This window comes from Notolabrus celidotus, chromosome 13 (genome assembly GCF_009762535.1).
Source record: "Notolabrus celidotus isolate fNotCel1 chromosome 13, fNotCel1.pri, whole genome shotgun sequence".
NCBI lineage: Eukaryota > Metazoa > Chordata > Actinopteri > Labriformes > Labridae > Notolabrus > Notolabrus celidotus.
In genome coordinates, this window is record NC_048284.1 from 17,465,875 (window position 1) to 17,491,663 (window position 25,789).

Below are 25,789 nucleotides of genomic sequence, written 5' to 3' on the forward strand. Positions count from 1 at the left end.
GTTATGGAACGGCCCATTTGGCCGTAGCGTTAGCCGCATGCACGACTGCAAATAATTGACCAATTAACTAACTGCACCATGAAAGCGAGGCTGGTGCAAAACGTCATATGTCCAGGGAACCTCCTGGAAAACCACTATCCAACACATTCAAATTGCGGATGCCTACTACGCATAAACATCAATAAACATGGCGAGCGGTATCGGTGTGACTGAGTGACGATCAAGAAAAAACAAAGTTTCAGTGGAAGAAGAAATGGACATTTTATGACAAGAATATAGAATGAACAGTCAATCCTCAAAGATAACAAACAAGGAGAAAGGGAAAGTTTGGCTTAAGATCTTGAACCGGGTAAATGTGTGTGGTGTTTCTGAGCGCACAGTAGAAGACCTAAAAAATAAAATAAGCAACATGAAAGCGGCTTTGCGCAACAAGCACCGCCACCAGGAGTCCAGGTGGAGGACCACCTGTCCCCCCATTGAAGGATGAGGACTTGTTAGCGAAGTTGTTTGGGAAGGATTCACTTCACGGTATTGCTGTTTGGTTACCTAAGAATGATGTTCTAATTAATTCATGTGAAGTAATCTACAGAAGTGCTTTTATTAACATGGTTAAGATTTGGTGATCATGCAAATCAGAGTCCCGACAGGGTGAGCAGGACCCCTACGGCAAGCAGAGAGGTGTTCTTCAAAACGTTTCCTATTCTATTCATTAAACATTTGTGTAATACATTGGTTCTAGCAGAGAAGCAGTTATTTAACAGAGGAGCTTCCTCTTTGTTTTAAGACCAGACTCCACAATAAAGTAAAAGTGTGGTTTGCTTACAGAAACATAACAGACCCAAGAGACTGGCTGACTCTGATTAAAGAACTTTTTTTTTTATTTAAAGATATTTTTGAACCAAAAATAGTGTCATTTGGAGCCACAGGTTTTCTTTTCCATAGTTTAATGTGTCTGTCTGAGGTTACTCCCTTACCAAAGTAGAAACACACTGACATGTGACCACAACATCCACGCAAACACAAACACATGCCTGATTACTCATAGTCATTACCTAAGTTTCCATGGTTTCTACTTAAACAACAGCATCATAAAGATAACCCACAACAGTCACGTTTGGGTTATTTTAAATTAACTGCAGTGACGGAGAAATCTTTCTGTCTCTCGGTCACAGTTGAATACTGCCGACTGGGAACACTCCACTCGGGATAAATGTGGAGAAAACAGCTGGAAAGGGTCACTCTCATGGCAGAAATATGCTAAATATAGCATCATTCTCATGTTTAGCAGAAAAGGAGAGTTGTCTTACCCAGGTGGACACTGTGTCTGTTGAACTTCGTCATCAGCAGCCAGCAGCCAGACCTCGCCTCCTGCAGGAAAAGAAGTGTTGTCAACAGGGCTGACCTCATATTTTCAGTGTCACTGCCAGTAGAAAAGTGTAATAAATTCATTGTAAAATAGACTCAATGAAGACAAAATACTTTCACCTATCAGATGAAATCCAGGATACATGGGTCATACATTCACACCATTTGAACAATGAAGCCAAAGCGTACGAATTAGTGAGTGTCAATTTGGTGGAGTCTGAGATGAGTAGGGTTGCAAAATTCAGGGAATTTTCAGAGTTGGAAACGTTCCATGGGAATTAACGTGAATAAACCAGGAATCTACTAAATTGAAGGTTGGCTCTTAATAGGGAACTTAAATATAGTTGGGGAAAATATATTCTAGCATAATCCTGACTAAAACAACCAGATTTCATGCAAGTACAGTTGAATATCTATGCTATTCCTCAATCACATCATACACATAGCACACTGCTTACATGCACTTTTTATGTGCATGTCGAATGGGAATTTGTTGGAGGGAGAGGGACTCTTTTCATTTAACATTTTGAATGGGACTTTGTTGGGATTTCTTTTCTGTTTTTTAATGGGTTGGGTCGAAGGATGAGTAATATTTAATTCAACATTCATGTTTTTGTTCTTCAATGAAAGAATTGACTGTTCAATAAAATATTTAACACTTGATAAAGTTCTGGTTACAAATAAATCTGTTTTTATTGTATTATTTTGGATGGATGTCTGCTTATAACAAAACAAATATTTATGCTTGGATATGATACCTTTCCATTAAATTACCCTCAATTCCCAGTTAATTCCCATTAATTCCCATATTTTTCCAATTTTGAATATTTCCAAAATCCCCCAGCTTAACTTCCCATGGAAATTTACTGGAAATTTTTCACCCCTTTGCAACCCTAGAGGTGAGCGAGCAATATAAGGTGGGAAAAAAGAACGGGACAAATAGGATAGTAACATCCTTCTTACTCTGACAAAGGAACTGTGTGGCGGAAATGCATCAACACACAGCAACTTAAAGTTTAAGCTTCTGCTGACACTTCAGTATTTGTTTTCACAAAGCAAAGCCTGTTGTCATTGCTGTGATGAACAATGTTTACATCACATTGCAGACTGCACATCTGAGTTGTGCTGGGCTGGTAGCAGATGAGAAACAGATATATTCCCAACATTTTGAAAGTGTATGGGATTTTAAAACACAGTACCTTCGTCATAAGACACATGCAGCTTAACGACAGCAAATAAAGCAGAGCTGTTTGGCTGATCAAGTGCACTAATGTGGCCCATGGTTGTCTGTGAGAGGGTCAAGCTGAGGCTATGTTACTCAGTGTTCTGCTTTTTATACTTGGCACGCAGCTGCTACTGCAGTGTGAGGTGTCAACATGTGAGATGGAACCAAGTCTTGCTTAGTTTGTTACAGATTGAGGGGAAGAGAGTATTCAGTTGAAGCATTTTTAAATCCAAGCATAGACACACAAACACATTTTGAGCTGAAGAGGCTGTTTTTACACACTTTGGAATACTGTCACCTGCATTAAAGCCACAGTAAGGAGGTTTTATCTGATTTTGAAATAGTGTCATTCGTATACTGATGCTTCCTCATTACTTACAACAAAATGAGATTGTCAGCAACATGATTGGTTGTTTCTTTATACTGACTGTCAGTGCCTGTGTTGGGGTTGGATTTTCCCCAAAACATACAAGTCGACATTCGGCACTCACCAGGAAGTGTAAATGTTTAAAGCTCCCCTGGTAGAGTTTGGCAGTTAGAAGTCAGCAGATAATTTTCTTTTCTTTTCTTTTCATATAATGTTTTGACTAGAAGGAGACACTGATGGGACACTGGGTGTAGAAGCCATATTAACTTAAGTTGGAAGTTTAGCTGCTGAATTTTGGTTGTGGGCGGGGCCAGCAATTATATGAGGCAGGAGGCACAGGTGTGTTTAAAACTTTATTTTGTTTTGGTTAGTTGGACTGTCAAGATTAATGTTTTTTGACTGTGCCCTAATTTGAGCCTGTGTTTGAGTTGTTTTTTGTGGAAGAAATTGGAAAACTCTCATGGAATAAAATGACAATGAACTGCGGACCAGTGAGTAAATTGAATCTGGTTCTTTACAACAGTCTGCTGGCTATGATACTCATGGGAAATGCAATATTAGCCCACAAAGACAGGACTGATTTCATCCTAAAGGGTTACCAGAATCAACACAACATAAAAACTCTTCAGAGTATCTTTAAGAATTATCTGAAACTTTTACTGATGAGGGCACCGGTAGACCTAATGGTTTGAGCGCAAGCCCCATATAAAGAGACTTAAATCCTTGATGCAGTAGTCCCTGGTTTGATTCCCAGCAATGACCCCTTGCTGCATGTCTTCCCCTGCTCTCTAATACCCATATTGTTGTCTATCTTCAGCTGTCCTATCAATAAAGGCTCAAAAACGCAACTTCAAAAGTTTTTTTTTCACTGATTAGAAAAACCCCCCACATTAGTCGTTACCTGAAGGTTAATACTCCCACACTTATCAAAACTGCCTCATCAACTTAAGCACACAAACCCTTGACAGTCATCAGTCTTTGATTCAAAAGTCACATGACATAACCTTTTCTGTTTTAGGGACAAAAAAAGAAAAGCCAAACAAACAAAAAATCTTCAACATAAAGAACTTTGACACAGACTTCTGAAGTCACTGGCAAAACAGGATTTCAGGAATTAGAGTCATTTTTTACCAAAAATGTAGCAGGAAGTGAAACTGCAGAAATGCCACTTTTTCGTCCACATATTCTCGAAATGATTAATGGCAGAAGGAGACTAAGAATTTCCACACATTCCTCTTAAGCACATGAATAAATTGTGTAAAGGCACACATGGCACAAAGACTGGAGGAGTAAAGACACATCACAGTTTTAAGCCAGATCTTGTGCCGGACAGGATGTGTGTTCTCATGGAAACCAAACAGGAGGGGTAAAAAATACTCCTTTGAGGAAGTGTGATCATCTTGTGTCCACTTCTTGAGCCATATGCACTTCAAACAAGGCACATCAATACCTCAAACTTACTGAATTTACTCAACAGAAGACAGTGTAGGTGAAATATGAAAAACTACACAATCCGATTTTCTGGACACATCTGGCAAGTCTGCTGCTGACTGGACACATGACAGAGGGAGTCTTAGCACGTCAGTGAGGAAGCCCCCTCCCTCACAGCCTCTCAAGGCCAGCAGTGTGGTTTGGACCGAACATGGGGATGCTCCATCTCAGGAGACAAGCTGCTGTGGTCTGTAATCCGAGAGAAAACCCACTCTCAGCTGCGCTTCATCCAACATACTGTGCACTTCTAGGACAAAATAGAGTCCTGGGTTATTTTTGTTTCTTTTCTTTTCATCTCTTTCCAAAAGGCCTGACCAAGAGAGCTGCGTTCAAGAAGATGTGGAAGCTAAAAAAAAAAAACTGCACAGATCTGAAAAGTCAAAACTCACTCTCCCCATATGGGTTTCATGTCAAATACTTAGGAAGTGTAAGTTAAAGGGAAATGCCACAGCAGAGAGAGCACCCCGCCCAGGCTGGGGACATTTGCCCACAGTCACCGCCACTGCCCCTGAAATGGAAGAAGGGTGTTTTGGCACAGTGGTTTGCAACAAAGAGCACACTGACGCAGCTGCCCACGGCTAACCAGAGTGAATCTATAGCTGCAGAAAACATGCCAGCCCCCAGTGAACATTCCTGTCTCGCTTAAAAGTGTGTTTACGATGTGTTTCGCAACAGTGGGCTTAAAAAAAGAAGCTGGATTGCACCACCCTGATAGAAATGAATCCTGTGAAGAAATTTGTGCAGTCTCAGGAGTTCAGATTCACCTCTGTGTCACCCTTTTCCGGCTGGTCGGTAACTTGATCCTCCCTCCCTCACTCACTGCTGAGCTTAATACTGAGAGTTTAGAGTTTCGGAGTATGCACAGATTGAGGCAGGTCTGCAGTTGCTGGGCTTACTGTAGCTTAAACAAACAGTTTATAGTAGGATGACAGGATGTGCCTTTGTTGTTCCTCTGAAGTAACAAATTACATTTACTCATATTATTGTAGATTACTTTTTCTGTATATTTACTGTAATGAGTAACTTTAGTTCCACTTAAAGCTGCAGGTGGTAAGATTGGGCTACATTTTCTTACTTATTTTGTGCTGTCTTTCACAAAAACGTCATAACCCTCATCAACAGCCATCAATAAATGAGGTATTTCGAGATTATGGCGAGATCTCTGTATTTTCCTATGCCTCTGTATCCAGCAATCTATAAATTCCAGCCCTGACCAATCAGAGCCACTCTCTTGATTGGTCCTCCTACATCGTCCTGATTGAGCGTGCACTACGATCTGTTTGTGGGCGGGGCTTACAGGAGCAGAGAGGGGGGGAGAGGGATGTAGTTTAGGGAAATCTGGTGTGGAGGGGTAGTGTCAACATTCGAAACCTCTCCATGAATTGATGTTTATTCAATTATAGGACTACCAACAGCAGCTTTAAGTAATTTTTGTGGAAAGTACTGTATTTTGCAACATTTCAAACAGCTGATTGGATGCCATTTACCACATGACATTCAAGTGAACATACACGTAGCTGAGACGAAGAACAAGCATGCTTGCGCAAAAATCACACCAAGATAGTTCTTAAAGTATGCACAGATCTGTCTGTCCAGGATCGATAACTCATCAGAGGAACATTGCATACTATCGTAGCCATCAGACCATAATAGCAAAGTAGGCAGCGAGCTTCCTGATTTTCATCACCAAAGCCGTTTTGCAAGCTCAGCTACTTTGTTAGCCTCTGTGCACAGCTGGCTGTTACTCATTACAAAAATATTCAGTAACTTAAATCTGGATAGGTGGAGCATAAACAAAATCACTCCACTCATTGAAGGCTTCCTGTTAGGTCTACTACAAAGATTAGTATGGTAATCTATGCCTTTTTTTTTAATAATTTGGGGGTCTTATCCTACTTTTCAAACCCCGCCCCTTCACCATCCCCAGGTTAAAAGTGAGGACTCAGTAATTAAAGCCTATGTAAGGAGCTTTTCCCTGGTCATCAAACAGACTGAAATAGACAGTTATTGCTTTATATGGCCAACAAGAGTAAACAAGACGATCAACACCAAGTTCGACCTTTTTTTTAAAAATAATCTTTAATACCTGTAACTGCAGCGAGGGGTAGGTGTCAGGCCAGATGATCTGACAGAGCACTGAAGAAAAGCCTTATTTACATTTTCCACAGCAAATTTCATAGTAACAAATTTGAATGCTAAAAGGAAGCATGGTGATTTTGTTTTTATATAAGAAAACATTAATTAGGCATATACAGGACAAGATAAGCTAAGAAATCAAAAATATTACTTTTCCCACAGGGGGTGCCAAAATCCACACAAACTGAAAACTCTTCACTGGAATTTTAAAGTTCATGTCAGATTAAGTACTTTTTACTTTTACTTTAGCAGAAAAACAGACTGGTAGTTTTACTTCTACTTCACTGTGACAGATAAGTGCTTCTTAGTGATTATGCATTATTGGGTAGTTTTTTTTATAGTTTAGTGCGCTTAGCTTTTAATATTTTAATATTTTAATATTGTACTGTTCATTTTGATGTTAAGGTAGACATTTTGCTGTATAGTGGTTATCAGGGATGCACGATATTGGATTTTTTTCCACTCTCCCTGAGACAATTATAACAATACCCACAACCAGGGCACATTTGGCCAATTTCACATTTGACATAGTAAGTAAACCTAACCTCTGTTCACAGGGAACATGTGAAAAGTGACACTGTACAGCAATTAAACACAAATTAAATAAAATGGTATACTCTTTGACAGTAAATGTGCCTAAATTAGTCAGCTACATGTACCTGACAGACTGCTGCTTAAATTCAAATTTAACTTCAAACATGAGCCCAACATGTGTGCAGTAGACCATTATTTTATCGGTTAATTATATCCGCGGATATCAGCGTGTTTGCCGATATCCGATAGTTCATTTTAAAGCCAATATGGTCCAATACCGATAATGTGCCGATAATATCGTGCATTCCTAGTGGTTATGTATTATTCTGTAGCTGTTTGTACGATGTACTGTTTGTTTTTAACAGAGGCATTGTTTCTGTCTCCAAGCTAACTCTGGTACAGCTAAATGGCTAGACACTGTCCCTGTCGAAATAAATAAATAAATAAAAGAACTAAATATTATACCTGAGTAGAGTAATTTTTGGTGCTCTGTCCACCCTCTGTATTACACTGGTATTTTAATCTGTAATCCATTTTTGACAGCTTGCAGACTTCTTCTTTTCCTCGCACTCTGCAACCTTTCTTTTCAAGTTACTGGGATTCCACCAGATATAAGCAAGATGTGTTACCTCTCATTAAACCATGGGGCACTGTTGTTAAACTGTTGGTAGGAAACCACAGCTCACAGGTGTACTTCAAAATCACAGTTGGAAAAAACAACTTCCTGTAGCTGCTGACCAGAGTGATGATGGGTAAGAGGAAGTTGTGGAAATGTTAGATAATATGCCTACCTTTGACATCACTGCTCTTCCTCCGAGAAAACACCACAGCCAGGATAACCACCAGTAAGCACAGCAGCAGGACCTGAAATCCAGAAAAGAAAATGCAGGTTTTTTGTGACTTAAGAATCAGCAGCTGTTACAAAACATGACTGAAGAAGATGCGTCACGAGTACCTTAGGTGAAAGAAATGAGGGGTGAAGCTACACAGACTGAATTGACTAAACACTATGTTCTCCATGGAAATAATTTGCATCACATTTCAATCTTGTTCTACTGTAACTCTGGACACACTCTAGTGTCAGCTACATGCCTCGCAACCATAAAACAAACATACTCTAACAGACTTCTGGCTCATCGAGAGAAGTCATAAATCAGGACATTCTGCAGAATCATAAACACCCCCCTCAGTCCGTACAACACAAAGTTCCCTGTAACTCCACAACACGGTGATGTTTTATAACCATGCTAGCAGCTTCACCTCTAAAGATGGCAATGATGTCTGTTCGACCCACCACAGTGTTCCAGACAGGAATATCTCAACCACTAGTGGCTCAACTGACACCAAATCATTCGTGGTCCCAAGGGGATGAATCTTACAGACACTGGTGAACCTCAGACTTCTCCTCCTGGGACACAACATGGATCATGTTTTTGTTTTTCAATCAAATGTGTTGACTGTTGAATGAATCGGATGATATTCAGATGTTGGTGGTGGCCAGAGGATGACAGCATAGTTGTCTGAATCAACCGAAACAGGTTAACGTTTTCACTCATACAATGACATATTTGACCATATGACTGCTAAATATTAATCTTCAGACATATGGGTGATGTCTGTCCATCCGTCTACTTTTCTTCACTCATTCACAATTATTCTTTGTGAGACTTCAATATCTCTTAACGCAGCAAGTTTAAGTGTTTGATGCCTTTTGTTAACAGGACTACCGAAAAACCTACTCGCCCAATTTCAATCAGACTTGTTTTGGGGAACAGACCAAGGGGTAATCCATTGCATTTTTGAATGGATCCTATTAACATACAAGCAATATTTGTTTGGGGGGGGGGGGGGGGGGGGGGGCTTTTTTATTGATAGGACAGCTGTAGATAGACAGGAAATGTGGGGAGTAGAGTGGGGGAAGACATGCAGCAAGTGGTCGTGGCCGGGAATCGAATCGGCGACCTCTGCGCCGAGGACTATGACCTCTGTATGTGGGGTGCTTAGACCGTTAGGCCACCAGCACCCCCATACAATCAATATTGATGAAAATGATTTCTTCAGTTAATCATATGCTTTTAGTTTTGGAAATATACCCAGGTACATATGTTGGACATATAAAAAGTTTTGCATCCCATAGAGGACTGGACCATGCAGCCTGGGTGGAGGCTTTTGCCTCTCTCTCAACAAATAATATGGGATAAATATCTTGAATGCTGAGCGGAGGTTGCCTGTTGTTTATTTATTCGGCCCTGCCCATTTTAACCTAGTCACATCCACTTTTCCTCATCCACCAGCTCCATGTGTCCAAATGTTGATCTTGGCCTTCTGTAAATGAAAAGTCAAAAGGAGGAAGCCGAGATGTTTCTTTATTTACTGCTTGACTCAGCAATGGCTGTTTGCTGGAGGACTAGAGGAGTCTGTGGTTGGAGGGGTGTTTTGAAGAAGTATGAATTCAGATGTTGAATCACAGCTGCTTATTTAAAGGGCCTTGTGACATCTAGTCTGGGTCTAGAGAGGTTATCAAGGTCAAGTGCAATTTGAAAGCTGGAGAAAGATCCCTACTGTTTTAAACACCTTTGTAAGATACTTCACATAGTTATCTTTGCCACCTTTTACTGTAGTACAACATGTCCATGAATGTATCATGGTTGATGATTGAAGTGGCTGGCAAAGCAGTGTACTTTTTTTTTTTTTCCACTGAACTGACTACTTTTTGGGGCCTGACCAATGAGCTGTAAACCACTGCTTACTCACCACGATATTAACAGCCTCCGTTAAAAGCTACAGACCAAGACTGGGCCCTACTTCCTTCAGGTATATTACCTAACCAAGCAAAACACAGTCTTCTCTCTAATGATCAAGAGACACAAAAGGAAGGAACATCTTTTTACATAAATCCAGCAAAACACCTACTTGTATGAGGACGTTTAAACAGGAGCCAAATATGTGGTTCCTAACAATTTTACTGTTTAACACAAACACAATCCTCCGACTCAGCACTTCATCATTCACTCTAATAGCTGTGTTTGTGCACTCAAAGTCAAAGGAGGCGGATTATGGTGATCATCACCCACAAGTAATCCATTCAGTGTGATCAACATGAACAAGAATTCCTAGGTATGAAAATACACTGCTATGCATGCACGCTGTCTGGGTATGTGCACTTAGTTGCACTTTTCCCTGCTATAGCTGGAGAGAGAGAGAGAAAAAAGAGAGACCTGGGTTGGACGGGCTCCTGTGAAAGACGTGTTTTTTGTGGGTTGTTCGAATAAACTGCCTGTCTGGTGGAAAACCTACCTGTCTGACCCTGAAAAACAACACCACCTTCACTTTCCTGTCTGTTGTTTACAAGGTAGAGATCTGATTACTGATGATGGCACAGGGCAGCACAGTGAAATCCACAAGACAACAAAAGCGATAAAAAGGTCTTTGTTGTGACTCTTAGTCTGAAAAAAAGGGCCTTGTTTTTTTTCCTTCAGCCCCAAGACATTGAACATAAGTTACACTGCAGAGTAATAAGTGCCAGTATCACAATTACTAACAGATGTACAGTTGCTGATGTATGATATGAGGGACTGTATTATTGTTGTCTAGACATAGTCTCACATGTGTATCTAATCAGTGCCAAGCAGACAGCAGCAGTAAACATGGGTTCATGTGGTTTTAGCAATAGTTTGCTAGTAAATAGTCTGAAAGGTGTGTATACAGTGAGATGACTTTGTATCTGCACAGTTTATATGATTGTGCTCAGGTAGATTTGTGGGTAAAACTTTCACATGAAATGCCTCTTGCATTAAAAATACCCCAACTTTTAGATGCAACCTCAACCAAAGCCACATAAAAGTGTTATCCAATACATTACTACATTTTTCTATTACAGCTCTTTTGATGTTAACTGTGGTTTTTGGTTGCAATGTAAAGCCCCAAATGTTTTCCGTATTTAGTTTAATGTTTGAGCAGTTTCTCTAGATGTCTGTAGTAAAAGCTAATGTTCTCTCTGAAAACATTCCACTATATCTGGAGCAGAATTAGAATGAAATACAAACAAATCATTGTCTCTAATGTCAAAGAAGAACCTCACTCGGGTCATAAGATAGATAAAGGCATTACGTGTGCAGTTATATTTCACATAAAAACGACTTTTCAGTTCATTGGAATCTAAAAGCAGAAGTGTTTGTTTGTTTACCCTTTAAGTTCCGTGTCAGTCACGGGAATATAAATATGATATGTCCCATAAGGACTATAGCTGATGTGTTAAGCTTAACTCCACATGGTCTTGATAACATCTTAAATAACACACACACTTGCAGGGCATGTTTTATGGGAACCATTCTGTGTATGCAAAGAACCCCAACCACTTATTAGATAAAGAAAATTAAACAAGTATTTGTTGTTTTGTGACTTTTAAACAAACATTCCAGAGCTCAGAGCTCATGAAGGCAAAAATGTGTAGCTCTTCATTTAGAATAAACTTGATTTATGTGACTTGTGGATGGCTGGTTACACAAGACAAGCTATTCGAGGACATCACCTCAAGTATATTGGTCTGCCTATGTGTGATTGTTTTCTAAAACTAAACCGCTTCGTCCCTTGGCTGTGTCCCTCCCTCGCAACCCGTCAAACATCCAGAATAAATATCTGAAAAAAGGGTCTGTTGCAGGACATCAGTCTCTGTAAAACACTCAACACTTGCTGTCTATCTTTGTGGCTGCCCCAGACTCCAAGCTGAAACATTCCTCTTTTGGATCCCACCCAGCACTGTGGTCTGAGAGGTCCAGTCAGCTTCACACTGTAGCTGTAGCTGTAGATCATCTTTTCCACCTGCAGAGACACTCCTGGCCTCTGTGTCTTTGCACCGGAGTGAAAACATTTTGTTTCCACTCTCAACACTGGCAGCAGTAAGCATCCTCGGCTGTTTGACAGCTGTGGATTAATTACAGTTAACAGTGTTGAAATGTAAAACCTGAAGCTGTGGTTTTTGTTTCCTGGTGAGTGATGACCTTGCCTTTTGATTGATTGCAACATTGTCACAAAGATAGCAACCATCAGTTAATGTAATGTATCAGAAATCTATAAACTATTTTCACTACATAAGTGTCAAAAATGGTTAAAAAGCTTCCCGTCGAAACTAAAACCCAGGGTGACATTTGGACTGTCTTTTTTTGTTTGACCACAAGTTCTAATCCAAATTATATCCAGTTCATGACCATATTAGACATAGAGAAGCAATACATTCTCATACTTGAGAAACCATAATTCCACTGTCTCTGCTTGAAAAATTAAAATAATAGTCATTTTTTACAGAGGCTGGCTAAAAGTCTTAAGATTTAATAGACACTATAAAGTCTAACCTGACATTATGGGCACAGTCAAGTTCATTTACACATTTTTGTGGTGCTACAGTAACACTTAGATGCATTCTATGGATACCAGAAAAAAGAGGGCATTGTTGTGTGACTGTATAGAGCTTTAAAGGAAAAAAGTTCACTATTCATATTTTTTCTACTCTGGTTAAAAGTACAGAAACACTCAGTTGCCTTAGCTTCAAAGTGATACAGCTGATCAAAGGACTTTTAATTAGCTGGATTACTGCAAAAGCCTCAAAATAAATGATACAGTTTGGCCTCCAAAGCACTGTTTAAGAGTCAGACAGAGATTAAGAAGTAGGAACAGTACCCCAGATATGATTTTCCAGTTATTCCTCTTCTTTCCCCGTTCATTGTTCCTCCTCTGACTCTCCACCTCTGAGGCCCCAAATAAAGACGCAGCCTGCTCTGGAGAGCGGTCCTCTCCTTTGGTAACCTCCATGCTGCCGAGCGCTGAAACCTCCTGCCAGTGTTTTCCTGGCGGGACTGAGCAGCAGACAGAAGAACCTCCACGGTGAGTAGTGTGTGCTGTGGGCCGGGTATGACCCCCTGCTCCTGCAGTGTAGCACCGCCTTAGTTCTTGACGTATCCAAGTTTACTAAGCACTGATTGATCAGAGGGAGTCCGCAGGCTGAGAGGCTGATTAAGGAGAGCAGAGCAGACCTCAGCTGACCGCTACTTTGGCTCAGTTTTCATTTTCAAACGAGGTCTGTTCAGGAGGCTGCTTCAGACAGGCTATGTTGAAAAATGAAAAGAATAAGCTTGTGCTTCAGCTCGACATTTGCCTTGAATATTTGGCCATGTCTGTTCGTTTAACTGTGGAAAATAAACCAGCAGACAAACAGCTGGAGGAAAAGTTAATGAGCAGTGACTTTACGGCTTAGTGACGGAGGTTCTGCTGCCATCTTGTGCTCAGACTGGAGTGGTACAGCTGACTTCACTTCACATAAAACATACCAGCACAAAGCAACAATCTGTATCAAAGCTCATGGGTCATTGACATGGCATGCATATTTTTGTGTCCGATCCAGTATTTTCTTTTGAAATAATTAGTTATTTTTTTTAAGACATACATCAATTGATTCTATAAAACCTGCTTATTTTGAATACAATTTTAGTACATTCGAATATTGAGATTTATTTTATTTTGAAGTATCTCAAACCCTGAAAATGTCAGGTGGCGCAACCGTCCGAGCAAGTGAACTGACTTAAAAAAAACTATTAAAAAAATGTATTTTAATAATAATAAATTCAAATTAAAACATCATGGCATGATTTTACATATAATAGATTTGAAATAAATATAATTTCATAAATATCAATAGTTTAAAGGCACCTAAGGTTATTTAAAAACTTTTGTCCGGCAATTTGCATGTTCTCAAATGTCAGGGTGGCACCACTATACTCATGGACCTTTTATTTTGAAAGTAAGTAGTTATAATGGACTTCATCATGTGAAATAATTCAGAGGACCCTACTAATTGTCATGGCTGAGTTAAAATGTTTGTAGATGTCTCTTAAATAATAATAGAATAGCTTTTATCAACTTATAGGTGGACGGTACCATGTCAGGTGGTACAACCTAAAACTGTAAAAATCATATTTTATACCTGGCCTATAGAATGCAAAAATCCTAATATATTGTAAATAAAAAATACACTCACAAAATAAAAATGTGTAAAGCACTGTAACCACTTTAAGGGATACTTCCTAAAACTTTCAGTTAGAATAAATGATAGGTAAGTACATATGTTTGGACAAATATCTGGTTGCGCCACCTGGTATTTTTTGGGTGTTCAAGTTAAGAAAAGGGTAAAAAAACAACAACAATTTAAACACTTAAAAAAGCAGTTTACGTACAAGCATTGTTAGAACACATTATTCCAGACACAAAAATATGCATTATGACCATTCTGGGCTTATTTGTCAATGACCCTCATACACATTTTTAGACAACTAGGCCTAAAGTGAATCACTAGAGACTCTAAATAGTCTTGCTTTTTACATATTAATACAGAATCAATAACATAGCTAATGGGATACGTTCACAGCATGCACTGTTGCTGATAAATTGACTTAATGGTGATTCACACTACTCAAATAAATCAGAAACAGCCAACTTATGCAACCAACTGCCGTTTTAACATGGATAAACAAAGAAAACAAGGAAATAGTGTGTATGTTTTGTCCTAATGTGACCGAAATCCACTCGCCTGTATATATCCTATTAATTTTCGGCCTCAATTGTATCTAATCTGCAATGAAAGTGTGAAAAGTGTCAGTTAGTTCTTGGGGAGTTGACCTTTGTGACAGCCTTTGCTCTGCCTCTGAGCAGCTGTCAGGCAACCTTGGAGCACACCTTGTAACAGTTTCAAACTTTTGTCTCCATTCAGCGTGGCCATGCCTTCAAGGCACCTAAAGGCCCTGCATGACTATCCACCACACACAGTTGAGCTGGAGACACACTAAACATGGCACACTGTCACACTCTACTGGAGGAACCGCAAACTATACACAAACTATACACAGCCTGAGATAAACCACAAATCCCAGGCTGTACCACAGGTAAGGTCTGAGTCCCCGCAGAGCCCCCACCCCACACACAGTCAGGTCTTGGCTTGATTAGATTAGATTAGAAAATCTTTATAGTCCCCAAGGGGCAATTTGGTTCGCAACAGCAGTCCTACACACATCTTATACACACAAGCAATACACATAATAACAAACACAAGTTGACACATTCATTTAATACATATCCATATAATTCCTGTGGATGACATCATCTTTCCTGCACATTAGACCAAAGGTACCACAGTCCGATGTAGAATGGCAATGTCCCACAGTTTGTTTAACAACCCAACAACTGAGGGCACAAATGATCTTAGATATCAGTTTGATCTGGCCCTCCTAGTATATGTGAACCTCCTCCCTCTTGGGAAGAGTCTAAACTCTGAATAAAGGGGTTGGTGAGGGTCTTCAAGGATGGCCTTTGCCTTCTGAGTGGCTCTCACTTGGTAAAGATGGCCAAGATCATTAAGATTAGTGCCAACGATCTTTCGGCAGACTTTGACAATATAACCCAACCTGTTTTTGTTAGAAGTGCTGAAGTTACCAAACAAGAGGTCATTGTAAAAGTTAAAATAGACTCAATAAAAGATGAGTCTATTTTAACTTTTACAATGACCTCTTGAGACGTCAACCAGAGCCTAAATGATTGAGCAATGGCGGCTGCAGCACTCCAGCCTCCCCTCCCAGCACAGGCCCAACTAACCCCTTTCTCTAACAATCTTTACAATTGTCTCCGGCAGCCTTCAACAGCTAAGCACGACACCCTTTCTATCCAAAAAAAGAGTGCAGAACTGCATTACTAGAGTCTCTCCTGCCTGCAAACTGGCACACCTGCGACCAGGTGAGTCAACCTGTCCCGCCCAGAGTCACACCACAATATTAATTGTAATGTAACTCTCCAGCAGAAGCTAAAAACCACATTTTGTTAAATGTCTTTCGATTCTGATTGGTCCAAAAACTGACAGAAAACACAAACAAGACTGCTTTTAATTTGCTACAGTGAAGGAAACGTCTTGTGTAAGCTTGTTTAGTCTGATCAACATACAAAAGTTTTTTCCCCCCTCTTTAGAGAATGTTTTGTCTCTAGAACAAAGAAAATTGTAAAATCCTCCCATATGAGAAAGTGTAACCAATAGACAGACCTAAACATGTGTTTGGCATAGTCGCCAATTAACTTTCCCTATCCTGCTGGTTTGGTTTTTAAGTTTTTGATTATCCCTTGAACTTTGGCCTAGTAAAAAAAATGTTAACAGCTTTGTCAACAAAAATCTGACAGTTTAACATTGATATTCCTTGAATGCTTCCAAACCCTAGATGTTAGGATATACGTTACTGTTGAGAAGCCAAAAGATTTAGAGCTCCCTCTGTGGACTGTCTGCCTTATATGTCATGATTCCTGCTTCCCTCATATCAACAGACAGAACATTGGTCAAACTATGAAATTAAAATATGTCTCAAAGTAATTTTTCGCAAATGGAATGTCTTTGCCATGCTGATCTATGTCCAAGTGTTCATTTTTCTCAGAAGTTAAGTTTTAATAAATTATATGATTCAAAATAGACAATGAAATTGGTTGATTGATTGCTCCGATAACAAATGCGGGCTGTACATGATTGGAGGAGTAGATGAGGAACGGCGGAAGAAAATGTAATGGACACTAACACAAGTCATTGGACTTTCCAAAGCTGTGTGTTATGGCCTCAAACCAACATAATAATCTGCCCTGCTGTGGACTGTACATACCTGAGGGATCGATTGCTTGGCTGCACCAGCACAATATATCAGTGGCCTCACATATCACAATTGGTGGAAATGAAGGCACGTTGTCCATTCAATAAACAAACTTTCAAACCCACTGAACTTATGATGATAGTTGAGCTTTTTCAAAAAAAACACACCAAAAAATAACCTGGGCCTGGATATCCTCTGTCTTACTAGCAACCGTCATCTAAACATCAAGTTGTCATGATAAATAGCAGCAAGAGGGATAACTTTGAATTTCATAACTTGGCATAAACAGTAAATATTTCTAAGATTTGCTTTCTTTCTGGTCTTTAAAAATAATGTATTCCTCAACAATTCTGCCAGTTACATTTTGTTGTGATGACACATACTTAAAGTATTCAATTCCTTATTTTAATCACAGTTAAAAGGATGGTCTAAAAGTATCCACAAGATGGTGATGTTGCAACACAGTTGATGTAAGACTTGAACTCCTCTGTGACAGATACATTTTATAAAGCCAAAAGAAGTGCTATTAATATGACAGAATACTGCTCCTGATCCCTGACAGCTTTAACATGGGCATATTTCAGCTCTGTGAGGTCCTGGTTTCCTTCAGATCCAGTTGTTGCCCTGTGGTGTGATAATGTAAATCACATGTGGCTGGAACCCCTGACCTTTGACCTCTGCCTTTGTACTGCTCTCATAAACAGCCCAGGGTTTGCTGTTCTTACTGCCTGTTTGTTTATTTGTGTCTGCCATTGAATGTGAGTTTGCATCAATACATTTCCTCTTTGTGTGTTTGTGAGAGTGTGTGTGCTTTCATACGTGTGATTGCCTAAGTATTTAGACAAACCTAGTTCTATGTTGTTGTTTTTTTTGTCAATGTTTCTGTGGTCTTGTTGTAATGACTGTGTGTGTGGTGTGTGACCCTCCCAGTGAACTGCATGTCTCTCGGCAGACTGTCCCCCTACAGCTGTCCTCAACCCAGCTGGACCTAACTGTATGACCTTTTAATGTTGACCTATACAAGTAACACTTACTGTCCTCATCGCATGTTCTTCCTGATTTCTTTAGGTCAAGCTCTGATCCATGGCCCCGAAAAATCATATTCTATTTCAACCACAAAGCAACAGAGTATTTTTCACTTCACAGAAGTACATTTGAATTCTACTCTTAATCATGTTTACAAAAATAATCAATTCTGATCTTCTCAATTTGGAAAATTAAACTAAATAGGCATATTCAGTAACTGAAAAAAAATACACTTCACATTATGTTAAAACATTTGTCAAACTTTGAAAATATACTTGAACTCTTAATGCCCCCTTTCAGCATCTAGGAATATTTCCCCCCACAGCATTTGCATGACATGTGTTGAACATTCAGTGCATACATTTCGCACTGTTCAACTGCTTGTTCCATTCATTCATGAAAGCTAATTTACCATGCTTACATTAAGTAAAATATTAATAATGCACTTTCTCCGGTTGGAAATCGTCCACTTTTTTTTTTCACACATTTTCTTTGAATCACCCCAGCATCAAAGCAAATTATGACCTCCAATAAAATGTAAAGGTATGACCATAGACTGTATAAAATATGGACGTAGTATCCGTGACGCCACACATCTGTTTATGTAGAGCTGTTTTGAGGCCAATCGGCAGTGGCAGCCATATTGCTGCTGTCGAGTGATTGTGACGTAAAGAGGCGGGCTTTGAGCCTCCTAGCCAACAGCTACAGTGTTCCCACCTGTCAGTCAAGTCAGCTGTGCCTCTCATTGGAAGACTCATAATCTCAATATCTTCGAAATTGTTGCGTTAGAAAAAAATTCACCCCTGTACAATGTGTGCCGATCGAGAAATGAGCTATCCAGACTAAACTCGTCTTTTGTACCAGGCTGTAAAAATGTTTATGTCTTTTTTGAATTGGTGTGTATGTGGTTTCCGGTACTTCCTTAGCCAGCCTCAAGCGGATCCTCTATGAACTGCAGTTTTTAGCACTTCCGCATTGGACTCATATTTTTAGACCAGAGGTTGCCGCTTGGGTATGGCATATAACATCCCAAAATACATAGTTTTGATTTAACAATGTATGTTCTATGTTTTGTTGGAAAGTAAATACATTTCTGTAATCTTGGAAATATATTCAAGTTAACCAAATTTCATTTTGTCACCCGCCCTTCTGTTGAAACATTGGAGACATCCATTGTTTCAGGCAATAAAAAAGGAAGAAATGAAGTTCCATAAACCTGGTTAAACATAAGACGCAATTTTTAAAACATTTCCTCTTCTGTGACGATATTTCCCTGAGGATGACAACAACAAACACTACATTGATCTTGACATCGCTGCTTGACAATCAAACTGTCTTTTGTCATTGTTTTTGAATGAGAGGTCACTAGAAGCAGAAATTACATGCTGGGCTTTAAGCTAAGTGTGTTTCAACAATGCTAGCTACACAATGTGTTAAAACAATGGGCCAGCTGTACATGTCTTAAGAAGCATTTGCATATGTAATGCACTCTCACACAGTAGTGCATGTTTAATTGACTGCATGTTTATTTTTTTGCTATTCTTGACTTCACACTCTCTATTGAACTCCTCCATTTGTTAAATTATTAACTCCATGGTCCAAACTGGTTCCATCATTGATCTAATACATGCGAAAAACACACATTTATTTCTGTTGCACAACTTATTTTAAAAGCAACCCCATGTGCAGAGTTCTTAGAGATTGACCTTTTTTTCTCAGCAACAAGTGATGTGATTTTTATCAGTTTTACAGACTCTGCCTTCTGAATCAGTTCTAAAATCAATTAGACAACACTGCTGGAACAATTCGAAGCCCGCTGAAACACTTGAAGGGATGTGCAGTGGCCTGAACCTTGGCCGAGCTGTGACTTATGAATAACCCATAGGGGGAGAGCAGCTGTAGGTGTGCTTAAAGAATTCATCAGATGACAGTTGCAGGCACATCTTTCCCATGAGATTTACTGTAGGCGCTTGTAAATCTGCCATAAAATATTCACTCAACAGGACGCAATCCTCAGCACATTGTATTGAAAGCCTCTGTCTCTGTCTTGTCTTGGACATATCTGTCACTGACTACCTGTCAACCAGGATTAAGAGCAGAGCTGAGTGTCTTTGGTCTGCTGCCTGCTGTTGTTGCTGTCCTGAAATAATGAGCCCCCTTTCAAAGCTTTTAAAATACACTCACCCACAACAGGGACATAAAAAGTACTGCAGTGCCCACCCACTGACTTTGTGTATGTGGATTCCCCCCTCCATTTTGAGCTCTTGATATAATAATTGACAAAAAGTGACAGTGACACTTAGACTTACATGTTTTGACATGTGCAAATTCTGGTTTACACATGTTGCATCTGGAAACATTTTATAATTCCGACTTGTTTTACAATAGGAGAGTAATGCCCTCAAAAAAACGTATTGATGCAAACATCAGCCAGTTCAAAGAGATAATAGGGGAGTGAGAGCTGGAGGAAGTTTACACCTTCATGATGACACTTCCTAAGTTTTATTTTTGCTAACAATGCTGTGAATGTTCTGAGGTGGTATCTTGCAGTTAAAAGCTGTGAAAGTTATCTCATTTTATTCTATGGGAATTCATCAGAGGCGTCCTGTATAAGTTTGTCCCAGATTTTAGTATCAAGCAAAATACCTTGTTTTGTTTTTTTAAGAGTTTTGTTTAACTTGAAATAGGTCAGATGCTTTTAGCTACATACTAATGTCAGCACGCTATATGCTCACAATGACAATATAAGCTGATGTTTAGCAGATATCATTTGTACCTAGGGTTGCCAACTTTCTCACTACTAAATAAGGGCCAAGTGCATGGTGCCATGGTGGTGTGAGAATGATGTGAATTCAGTGTATATTCCCTTTAACCCATACTGTATCATTATGTAACCTGATATGAATAAACATCAAAGAAACCCAATTTGGCTCTTTACATGAAAAAACAGGCAAAAGAAAAATGAAATGCAAAAGAGGAGTATGACTCACCAAATGTACTTTTTCCATGGATACTTTTTGCTGCTTTTGACTGACTCAAGCAGTCTTTTGTCCTTTTGCACAGCCAGAGAGAAGTCCCTACATGACAAGTCACAGTTTACAGATATTTAAAGTTCATTTTTGATCAGCTCTGTGCTGCATCTGTTTATTGAGTCTGACCATTTAATGGCCATCAGAGAGAAAATTCTCCCCACACTTTTTTGCAGGACTTGAACTGATGCGCGAGGGGGCCTGCGATTGGATGACGGGTGGTATGATTGGCACATGATCTGCCACTGCTGTTTTATCTGATCTAGGATCTGTAGAGTGCAGTCTGCTGTATTTACAAGAGTTAATAGTCAATATACGGGACAATTGAGATCCCATATGAAACAAACCAATTTAGCCCAATATGCGGGATAGCAGTTGGCAACCCTACTTGTACCATCTTTATATTGTATATTTCAGTTTTCTCATTGATAGGCTAAATGACAAATAAAAACTAGAAAGACATTGGGCTATATTTTAGATTAAAACAACAAGTTTGATAGTTCGTTAGCTAACATTTGACAAAGCTCATGTTAGCATTCAACCACATCCTGGCTATCTCCACCCTCTGACCGTTTTAAAGGTAATAGATAATGCATACAGTTAAGATAACAGCTAGCCAGCTAATGATAAGGTTAGCTAGTAAAGTATCTGATATTTAACCACATAAGATAAAGTATATGTTGTTGTTGATAGTCTGTGTTGTTTGAAATAACTTCAAGAGGTTTCAAGAATTTGTAGAATGGCTCCAGGAGGCTTCAGGAACGTCTATAAGAAGATCACCTTCACCTTGCCAATAAATGTGATTGACAGCAGTTGATGTCTTTGACATGTTCAAAACAAGGTCTTCAGAGTTGGAGTCCAAAATAACAATGTTGTACTGGTATTAAGATGTCCATATGTGTGGAGACAGAGGACAGGCAACTTAACCTGGCCCAGTTGTCCACTAGCGAGCTAGTGTCACGAAGTTCATTCTGAATCTGCACATCACGGGCTGTTAAGACACAACACTAGCTAACTGTTTGAACCTTCAGCCACTTCCCAACTTTACTCTCGGACAGTGTTATACGACGTGATAGCAAATTGGTAAAACTCCTAGCTCACAGTAATAATTGCTAGCTTAGTAACTGCTGCAAGTAGTTTGCTAAATACCGATGATTATTGTAGCTTGGCTGAAAAGAACTGAGGACTAGCAAGCGCTCTTGATTTTATAATGGTCAAATGTTCTGCCTGTCTTCCTGATGCATCCAGACATTAAAGGGACTTCACTTTTGTAAGTAAGACATGGTTTGTAAAATTCAAGTCTAGCTGTGGGCACAGTTAATCAAGCTCTGTTGTCCAAGCCTCAAAGGAAAGGGTCTGTTAAGTCCAGTAAAAGATTTCATCTTGAAACATTATATCCATAAAGATCCACAAATTACTTCAAATCTTCAAAAGCTCTATTCTCTTGCTCAAGTTGTCTGTGATCTATCTTGACAAATTCACAAATTCTCTTTTCTTCATGGTCGTTGTTACATGATACAGATGTCTCAGCAGTTTGATCAAGAAATTAAATGAAATGACAACCCCAAATGTATCGTACGTTTAAGGTTTTGCTAATCATTTTACAATTAGCATTTATGTTAAAAGTTTGATAAAAACTTAGGCTTTTCTGCTTTTTTATGTCTACATTATTACAAACAACACTAATGTTAAATTCAAAATGACAGAAAAAAACAAAGCCCTATTCTGTTGCAAAAAGAAGTCACTGTCACTTCAGCTATCACTTCCCAAGATATCTTTTGGGAAATTTACCTTTGGGCAATGTGAACATCAAGACACCACATCTGTAGTGGACAGTGATAGCATGAAACACATAATAACAAACACAGGTGCCCACATTTATGTCTTGATCCATGTTTGCAGCTGCAAACATTATCAGGCAGGGCTAAATGCCAACTCTGATCACGAATAAAGGACAACTTATTTTTTACAACTTAACATCCAAATTGGTGTTCTTTCTAAAGTGAAGCCTTTTGTTTGCTCTCCTGTAGACCTGACCCTTGTTTAAGGCAACCTAATCCAAACCGTCACCTTCACTTCAAGACAATGGCCTTAACAGTAGATGTGTATTTAACAGTAGATGAGCATTGAGTACTTGAGCACAAAGTCAAAGTTTTACTGAATAGCCACAGAATTTAAAGCTGCAATGAGGAACTTTTGATTTATATCAATTTTGACGCCCCATTGCGGACAAAGTGATACCTCTTATCTCTTGTTCTGTATATGCAAAAGTAGTGTTTTCAACAAAAACCTCACGCTGCTGTATTTTAACAACTAGAAGTATCACTCGATGTGATTATTTGCCATGAAAACAGCCTAAAAAAGATATTTATAAAGCCAAATGTCAATCATGTGGTCTGACACCTACCCCCTCTGAGTGGTTAAGGCATTATAAATGACAACAGAGAAGGTACCAGTGTTGTTTTTTAAGGTTTTCTTTGCTTTTGAAGGTCATAAAGAGGCATCAGTGTCAGTTTCAGTCTGTTTCTCAGCTGGTAAAAAACTCCTCACAGTGCCTTTAAATACAAATGATTTAATGTAAAATATATGTTGTATTTTTAATACAGCTTCTGGACATTTGGTGATTCTATTTTAAAAAGCATAATTGAACTGGTTTGCAATGAGGGGGAACAGGACAGCAGTGCAATCAATGACAGACAGCAATCAAGCCAACAAGTGTGACTAACTCCCGCATTCCCTTATGACCAGTGCATTGGGGACTTAGCAAATAACATGGAAGTAGAGGCTTACAGCCAGATTGAGAGGGAACAGAGGTCAGCACAGAAAAAAAAAATCCTGCCTCTAAACACAAAGTATTTATACTCAGATTTAATGAGAGTATATGTGGTTTTAAATTATATCTAAAGTGGGTTTGCAACAAACTTGATCAGAAAATCATTTGTTTATATTTCACATGGTGGCATTTGAGATTATCTGATGCCAATCCCTTATCATGATAATGCTAATCACTCACTTCCTCCTATTTAATGTGAGCACTTTTTGCTGACAGTAAAAAAATAAAATAAAAAGAGGAAGAAGAAGATGATGGTAAAATAAGTATAAAGTACGTCTGTAAGAGAACTGAAAGTGTCCGTCATAATGTTAGGAAAAAAGCATCACTGAAACAGCTAACTGTACACTGTTCCTTAAAATGCAGCACTGTGCTGAAACAATGAGATCACTATATCATGTAATGCACTAGTGTTAATGCTGCAACAAAAAAATATGGCTGTCTTGTCTTTCAAGTTCAGGATGATTTATCCAAAGTTAGTTTCTTATAAAATGTAATGAAGACAAAGGAAATAGAAAGGAATAAAATACTTTGCTAACATGACAAGCATTGTCAATAATAGATATTTGACATAAACAATGATATAATTAATTAACCCAATACAAAAAGGCAGGTTATAAAAAAAATGTATTTACTGTCCCAAAATTAACACAAATAATAGCATATGCTCTGTAATCAAATATTTGACATAAAAAGAGAGACTGAAATAACAGAAGATGAGGGTTTGTGTGCCAAGCCAACAGAAGTACCAAAATTACAAAAGGATTATAATATTACATGTATAAAAAGCAAAATATTAAGGGTAATCCTTGCCCTACATTTTTACAAGGAAAAAAACCTGAGACATGCTGTGTAAGGAGATCAGAACATGAAATGTAAAAGCTTTCGTGGCCATATTAGAGCCTTAAAAAGACATTGCATGGTCAATAAATATGACAGCCCTTTTTAGAAAATGAGTCTGAAGGTTGAATTGAGGACCAGTTTCCCCTGAGTCAGCTCAACAAGGATATACCAAAACAACACTGGTGTCAAAGTCAAAGTCAAACAAGTGCAATTCATAAACAATACACGTGTTAAAGGTGTGGTGTCTGTGCCGCAGGGGTGTGTCAAGACTTCTTTTTCACTAAGGTGACCATGCTAAATCCAATCATAGTTTAGTCCAGTCATAATTTTGGGGTGGCCCCTGTGGTGGCCAATCAGGGTTTAAAGGGGCAAATTCCACCCCTGGCCATCCCTCTGGACACGCCCCTGCTGTGCCTTTCTAATAAACCTGTTTGACTGTATTGAGAATCACTGATTCAAACCTTAGTGATTCTGTGTTTAAGCTTTTTAGGGAGCACTAAGGAGAAAGACTCTTTGAGCCTACTGATTGAGAAAAGTGCAGTCATCAATTATTCAATCTTAGCTGTTATTACTTAAACATTTTCGGGATAACCTCTAAACATTTAATGTCTGAGAAACATTTGAAGTAAAATAAACATCGTAGCCCTCAGACACACACAGACAGAATCATGTCCAGTCCACATGAAGCTCAGCTGGAAATCTAAGTAGCTGCTAAGTGTCTCATTAACGTTTGTCGAGCACGTCACTCAGCCAGATGCCAAACTGCAGCAAGAACCCCCGAGTTAGTTCTCCCAATGATTAACTTCAATCAATATGTCAGCAGGGCTGGCCAATCAAACAGTGCCACCTCAAAGAACCCTTTGAGATGCTGTAAAAGCTTGTCACTTTTTTTTTTTATTGTGCATTTAATCTTCTTTAGTTTTAATTGAGTTTAATCAGAACCCAATTTCAAAGGTAGAAAATACCAATAGCAGCAGCTTTCAACCATCCTTTACCAGCAAAAAGATTAATAAGGGAAATAAAAATGAAGATGATGATGTCATGGATTCACTTTTCTCAGCATGTTTATAGGTTGTCTAAATCAAAAGTGAAACCATTACCATCTATCATTTGTATGTAATTACACATTGATGTACCTCACTTACTGTATTATTATTATGAGTTTATTTTTAGCCCAGTCAATTCTCCAAGTGTTGTCAATTGCCCATTATTTATAAATATGTCCCTGGTATTTTCTGTGCCATCCATCTTGAGCTAAATCAATAACTCCAATCGAAT

The 25,789-nt window shown here is 39.0% G+C and overlaps 1 protein-coding gene across 1 annotated transcript in view; it reads right to left on the reverse strand.

Annotated features, from left to right (window-relative positions):
- enpp1 (ectonucleotide pyrophosphatase/phosphodiesterase 1) overlaps positions 1-13,349 on the reverse strand; it is a 38,620-nt gene extending 25,271 nt beyond the window's left edge. Inside the window, exons 1-3 of the mRNA XM_034699643.1 lie at positions 12,795-13,349; positions 7,910-7,982; positions 1,308-1,368 (exon numbers count right to left, since the gene is read on the reverse strand). Coding sequence (XP_034555534.1) covers positions 1,308-1,368; positions 7,910-7,982; positions 12,795-12,926 — 266 coding nt within the window. The 5' untranslated portion in view covers positions 12,927-13,349. The remainder of the gene's footprint in view (positions 1-1,307; positions 1,369-7,909; positions 7,983-12,794) is intronic.
- Positions 13,350-25,789: the final 12,440 nt, after the last annotated feature.